Source organism: Triplophysa rosa, linkage group LG1 (genome assembly GCF_024868665.1).
Source record: "Triplophysa rosa linkage group LG1, Trosa_1v2, whole genome shotgun sequence".
Lineage (NCBI taxonomy): Eukaryota > Metazoa > Chordata > Actinopteri > Cypriniformes > Nemacheilidae > Triplophysa > Triplophysa rosa.
Genome location: NC_079890.1, coordinates 26,035,930 through 26,043,093, shown reverse-complemented (window position 1 = coordinate 26,043,093; position 7,164 = coordinate 26,035,930). Strand labels below are relative to the sequence as shown.

Below are 7,164 nucleotides of genomic sequence, written 5' to 3'. Positions count from 1 at the left end.
TAAACGTGTATTTGCTTATATTTATAAACAGGATTTTTTATTTATTTATACATAGCCATGATCTGATAAGGTGGCATTGAGACCGCATGTCTAGCTCCATCTTTATCTGTTCTGGTAGTAATTTAGTTTCTAAATTACTGTGTATCACAAATTCAACACTTGACACTGACTGACTGACACTCCAGTGTCAAGTGACAGAATGACTCTATAACCACTCCCTGCTTCCAGCAGCAGGACCAAGAGGATGAGCAGGATGACTGCTTATGTTAGCAGGGTTTCTGGTCATGCAAAAATGTGGAGGATATGAGGAACCAACCACACATTTGAAACGGGAACAACAATCCATTAATCATATGACATCACAATAACTGAACAAGTTTATTTAACAGTACAGCCAGAAAGTGAGATATATGTATAGCAATGAATAAAATAATACAAATGTATATATTGTTTTTAAATTGAAACCAAATGTACTTCATTTCGTGAAAAGTTTGCTTGTGCATTAAAATGACTGGAATTTGGTTATGTTTTGGCATTTGGATGTTTTGTTGTCTAATGCAGTGACATGCCATGCCATGGTTATGTTCATAAGCATAACATATATATAATTTCTGGCACAAATGTTACCATTACATGTCCAAAAAACAATTACAAGTACAATTTTATGCTCAAAATACAGTCAACAATGACAAACAGATGACAAATACAATATTAAAATAATTTTATTTAGTAAATATTTAGACATTAAAAACTAAATATAAAATGGCTGATATCATCCCTGCCACCACAAAGTGAAAATCCCTTTTGTAGCCAAATGCACTCAGAAACAGAGCTTTGCCTCCAAAAGCCATGCCAGCGACTGCATGAAGAATTACAGTGATAAAAGGAACTATTTTTAACATCTATCTGAAGCGTGAACAGTGTAATCCATCATTCATTTCAACCTTCACACATCACCTTATTACTGTAAAAGCTTTTGTAAGGCTTCATAGAAAACATATGGAGCATATTTCATTACAGTGATTGCAGTGAGTTCATGGAACTATAGCAACTAAAACAACATGTAGCTGCAAGCTTGACAATAATGTTATCTACTCCTATTAGTGATACAGTCCAGTGTATTCATTTTTAAAGTGTTAATGGAAAGCCATGCTTCGGCATTTCCCTGAGCTATGTTCCAAGAAGAGCCATGTGTCTTTAAACAGCTAGTGACATCACGCATGCCTTATCAAAAGAGCCTTTGGTGAAGATTAACAGGTCAAAGAGCTCCTGGATTTCTGACCCTTTCCCAAAGTTGTGAGAATGCAAACAGCAGCCAACTAATCTGACCACATTAGTTTGGAGCCTTTGGAAGCACACATATCTCAGACAATTGCAACAAGTATCTGTGTGCACAAGTCAGATAAAGATGGATGAGAAGGGATTTAAACACCTATAGCTTTGAATTCAAAGAGCTCATTGTCAAAGTCAAGCTGCATTATGTTTGAGGTCACCACCCAGACCTATAAGCACTAGACAAAGAGTTCCAATACAACCTTATTACTCATACTACATATAAATCTCCTAGATGTAAAAGAAAAATAAATATAAATTATAAATCATACACAAGCATCTACAAATAACATTAGTGCTATTGTCAAGTATTTTCATGAGTTTGCGATTCCTTTTGATGTTGCACTTTGTTGGTCCAGTGTATAGTATTTCTTAATGTTTACAGTTTGTGGATATACCTGAATTCAAAAATATACAGAACGATGTTTGACATGCACCTTAGGATTGATAGTTTGTTTTCTCCATAAATCTCTCTGATTTTAGAACAGTTTCTGGAAAGACGGGGAAATTATCTAAAAGAGGCCCGGACTGTCCTGCCCTTTAGTGGCTGTGGGGGGCGAAAGTTGTTCTCCATCCGCCTTCGGCTCTCCTCTTCCTCTCCATTAAAATTCAGTGTCCGGAACTTTCCCATCTATGTCCATATACAGTAGCATGGAAAAAAAGTGGGGGAAAAAGTAGTAAGCAGTACAGCGACAAAAAGAAAATACACACTTACTGTATATGTCTCAAGAAACTAGGCTGTAAATCTTCTAAACATTTTCCAAATATTGTTCATCACTTATTGTAATATACTCTACAAATTTAAGTCTTGCGGCCTCATGCCAGATGCGACTGGCTCCTGTCATGACTATGAAGCCAACATGCTGTCCTGTTCACATTATTGAAATTTCCTTTATGCAGTCAGGACAAGACAGAAATCAGATATGATTTCTTCCTAATCAGGTATACATTCATATAAATTCAATTACAATACATTAATTGTCCATTCATTTTACAGTATGACACAAGTAAACTACCTATCTGTGGGGCTCATCTGTCGCTTGCAATAGCATAACTGCAATATCAGCTGGAAATTTGTGCTGGATATTTGGATATTTGGTGTGTTTTTGCTTCAACAGCCTTGTATAAACTTTAGAACGAGACACTTAACCATCTGAATAACTTAAGAGACACATCCACAATAATTCACAGGTATGCATCACACCAACCGTATAGCACATGTTTTGTCTTAGGGCTTAGAGTTATTCAACAGAGGCAATATTCGAATAATGTGGACACACTCTAATTTACATCACCACCCATACATATTAAATTACGTGGGCCAACTTTCCACATCCACCTCCCTCCACAACCATTTATTTTCATAAACTGGTATACTCAAACAGAGCAGGTGATAATTAAGAAAACACGCAATACCTTTAACAACCATCGGTAAAGTTTCTTTGTGTTTTCAAATAATAAAAAACAGCAGTCACAAAAGCAGCCCACCTGTTTCTCTGACAAAAACATAGGATCTTTCAGAACAATCCATGTGACACTCTCAAATAGTGGGGGAGTGGTGAGAGAGCCTGGGTATGTCCAGAAATCCAGACTGAGAGGCAGAAGGCACTTTGGGTTAAAGCCCTTAAAATCAGCAACAGTCCCCTACATGAAAAAAACAAGCAAACAAGACTATGACAAAACAATGTTTTAATTAGTTAGTAACTTATTGAAAACCAACGGCAGAAGGTGAAGCCACCGGAAGTTTTCGAGCCGCCATGTTGGCATGCCCAACCGAAAGAGGGCATCATTGATAGTTCACCTAAAAATTAAAATTAAAAAAGAAATAAAATTCTGTTATCAATTCTACTTACCCTCTTGTCAATTCAAACTTATTTGACTTTCCTCTGCAGAACACAGAAGAATGTTGATAGCCGTACAACGGTGGAACCCATTTAGACACAAAATCAATGCAAGTCAATGTGTATCGCCATTGTACCAACATTCTTCAAAATATCATCTTTCGTCTTCTGCAGAAAAGAGAAAGTTACACAGGTTTAAAATGACAAGAGAAATGATGACAGAATTTTTATTTTGGCTGAGCTATCCCTTTAAGGTGAGTGTATTGCACATGCACTGTAAATGCAGAGAAATAAAGCTTCATGACTTTAAGAACACACACAGTCTGCATTATTTCTCTTTAACAATAATAAACTGTATTTCCTTCTATCCCTTATATGACATCCACTTCAGTCTCCATGGCAAATTATATATTTACAAGCATGTCAGTTTAGTTTTTTTATTTTAGATATGTGGATGGAATTCATCATTTAACTCATTAAATTCAAATCAATGTGATGCAGATGGTTGTCTTTATTTTGTGATTATTTTTGTTAATCTTACCTAACATCAAAGACCAAAAAAGTGGGCGTTTAAACGTAAATAAATAAAATAAAGTATGTGTTCAAGATAAAAAATAAACTATGCTAAGAAAATAAATGAAATCACCAAATGCATATATTATAGGGGTTAAAGTGAATATTTTCTTCTTTTTGGGGGGGGTTTCAGAGGTCCTCTGGAAAAAAAACTTCTTGACTTTAAAGAAACAAACTACTTAACATATTTCAAAACAAGTTTTTTCAAATGAGATCCTATGCAAAGAAAAGAGGCATTTGTTTATGCAAAAATGCAAAAAAGGGGCTGAAGTACCGCAGCCACTTGCCTATTCATATAACACTACCTAAAAACATAAATGTTTTATATTTCACGTTTTATCTCTCAAACACTCCCAAGAAACTCGCGTTTCCCCTTCAGTTTTCAAATTTTTTAAATGTAAATTAACATACCTTGAATTTCACCATATACATGGCATCTGTTATCTGATGAAGACCTTTGTGTTCAATACCTATCTAAATAAAAAAGAATGGGTACAAAAATCAAATATGTAATATTAAAAAGCATGTCTTAAACGTATATAAAGATATTTTTATGTAAACGTGAAGTCTGTGTGATGTGCCATTTCCACTGTGTGCTGTAAATATCCTAAAGTTTTAACAAATACATACATCCCACCAAACTAATTTTTTTATTTACTCACCCTCATGTTATTACAAACTTGTATGACTATCTTTCCCTCATGGAATACAAAAGCCGACTGATACCATCAGTCACATTATTGCCTCTCATTTCCATATAATGAAGCTGAATGGTGAGGCTGTCATTCCTTTCTAATATACATTTGGAACAAAATGGGGAGTGATACTGTAAACAGAATTTTCATTTTGGGGTAAACGGTCCCTTTAAATTAAAACAGCATTGAGCTAATTCCCTGTGGAATAGTAAAGGAGTGAATGAAGTAAATACTTACTTCCAGAAAGATACCAAGGACAGCCAGACCATCAGAGGCGGCTGCGGCCTCGCCAAAGGACTTGTACTTCACAGCGTTCCAGTGAACCAGATGAAGCTGAAGAGAATCAGAGTTCACAGGATTGTGATAGATAAACCACAAACTGTGTATATATACATAAAGTGAATAAGTAGCTGTCAATTTTCTGCATCGTCACCTCTGATGGATAGATTTTTCCTGAAACCGTATGCTCAGAGCCACCGCAACCCTTGCCTCCCCAGTGGAAATGAAACTGTTTAAGTCGGTACATGTTGTCCAAGGGACCTCCCTGGATTACTGAAAGAGAAAAGAAAGCAGTTTACTTTGCCTGTAAAGGCAGCCTTGTTTCTCAGACACGTAGAGCTACTGTAAATTAGCTATGAACTTGTGTTTAAGGTACATTGTGAATTTAAGTAAAGTAAAACAACATTTTTAAACATAGCTTATATGTAGTAAAAAATAAAGCATTTTACATATAAAATGGATTGGTGTTTTGCACAGCCTGCATGTCAGTGATGATTCAGCTGGTGTCAGTCAAACCATGTGACAGTCTTTCTGTCTAACCACTGTGGTCAAGTTCAGAGCACAAAAATTGATTTAAAAACTTTCCAACATTTCAGAATAGAGGACTTTTACAGCAACTGTATGCCTTCCATAAATTTATGTTCATGTAGCCGTAACTTGTTGAGCACAGTGTTAACAATGGGTGCAATTTCTTGGGAGCAAATACCGAGTCAAGAAAACAAATACTGAGTCAAGAAAAAGCCTCTGACAGATGCATAAATGAACGCAATCTGAACAACCAGTGCAAACTGAACAACCAGTGCTGACAATCATGTTAATTAAGGCACTTTTCTTTGGGTGACTATTGTCTGAACAGAGCTACCTCATTTAAATTGTGCATTTTCATATGGTAATCATAACAAAATAGATTTTGATGTCTTTTTTAAGCAGTAAAATGGGCCAAAAACGAAGGTTCAGAGTCATTAAAACTTTAAATAGACACTTTCTGTCCTCTGTGAAAGTTCAAAATGTCAAAACACTTGCGTTTTCTTTTAAACATAGTTTTAAACGGGTTAATTTTCAAAAAGACAAAAAAAGGTTCAAATTAACTCCAAGGAAAATACATGAAAACACACAATAGTCTAGGAAAACTATTTATTGCAACATTTATTGCAACTACTTACAGGACATAAATATAATGATTTATTGCCATTTTTGTGAACTAACCAAGACAACAAAGACTTCAAAACTGGTTACTGAGAACATTATAAACATGAACAAAATTGAACGACACAGGTATTAAGCTAAATTTTTCATTGTATGAACTTCTGACAATATGTTATTTAGAACTGGTTGAAGACACATAAATCCATGACTGTCAATAGTGGTTCTTTTTATGAACTATTACCAGTGCACCCTGAGGTCCAATGTCATTCCTTGTCGGTATAACATTTTTAAACCAGCAATAAAATATCAATGATACCAACCTGATCTGTCATCGATGTCAACAAACTCCACTACCACAGAGTGGCCATTGTTTGTAATGTTGACGGAGGTGCAATTGTTGTAAAACAGCGAGATGGGCGACAGGCTAGCATCATAAACTGCACTGCCAGGAACTATATCAATAGGCGATTGACGGCTACCCTGGGCAATGGGATAGCCTTTGTGCCATTCAGCTGGACCTAAAAACATAATTTAGAAATTCAATGACACACTGGTCCTATACATAAATAAATGTGTATTTGTATATAGGAGAGTATAAATGTATACTCTCCTTTATCTTAAATGTGTGCTCTCACTGAGCGTGTGTGCGTGCGCATCCGTGTGTTTGTCTATGTCTATGTGTGTTAGTACGTGTGCATATTGTGTGTGTGGAGTGTTTTGCATGTGGGTATGTCTGTCTTCTGTGTTTTCAACTTTTTCTTGTTTTTGCAGGTACAACTTTAATTGTTTTGCTTATAGTCAATATGTCTTATGTAAAGCTGCTTTGTAACAATGAAAATTGTAAAAAGCGCTATATAAATAAAGTTGAGTTGAGAGTTGAGTATATGTCTGGCTGTGTAAGTGATATTACAAATTAGCTGATATAAAAAAGTAACACGTTTTTCAATGTTCTGCACAGTCTTCTTGACATCACACTCTCAATCTCACATACATTCTGGTTAAATCCCTTTAAATGATAACTGGGCTAATCTCGTATTAACATCTATTCTAACAATATAGTCAGGAAGCAGATAATTGTGCTACACAAAATCAGGGAATGTAACTACAGACGACTGGCCATTAAATATAGGTAAATTAATTAATGATCACGAAACAGAGAGTAACTCTTAATAAGAGATCTGCACTTGATAAGAATCAAATCCCGTCACTTACCGTTGGCTTCTCCATATCCCCAGTGATGGCCAGTCATTGCTGTCTTTGTATTATAGCAGGTAAAAGGAAAATGTCCCGCGGGTGAA

At 35.7% G+C, this 7,164-nt stretch overlaps 1 protein-coding gene across 1 annotated transcript; it reads right to left on the bottom strand.

Annotated features, from left to right (window-relative positions):
* Nucleotides 1–572: 572 nt before the first annotated feature.
* Nucleotides 573–7,164, bottom strand: ca7 (carbonic anhydrase VII). The gene is made up of 7 exons (XM_057337275.1): nt 7,079–7,164; nt 6,187–6,384; nt 4,875–4,993; nt 4,679–4,774; nt 4,158–4,220; nt 2,821–2,976; nt 573–1,963 (listed from the first exon to the last, which is right to left on the bottom strand). The coding sequence occupies exons 1-7, from the start codon at nt 7,113–7,115 to the stop codon at nt 1,841–1,843; spliced, it is 792 nt and encodes a 263-aa protein (XP_057193258.1). The 5' UTR covers nt 7,116–7,164; the 3' UTR covers nt 573–1,840.

Bases quoted from the DNA above. Each gene is read 5' to 3' on its own strand.
- ca7 (XM_057337275.1), bottom strand. From the start codon at position 7,115: ATGACTGGCCATCACTGGGGATATGGAGAAGCCAACG. The intron at 4,994-6,186 runs GTTGGTATCATT...TTTCTCTTTCAG, and splicing joins TGACATCGATGACAGATCAG to TAATCCAGGGAGGTCCCTTG. The intron at 4,775-4,874 runs GTGACGATGCAG...GATTCTCTTCAG, and splicing joins GAAAAATCTATCCATCAGAG to CTTCATCTGGTTCACTGGAA.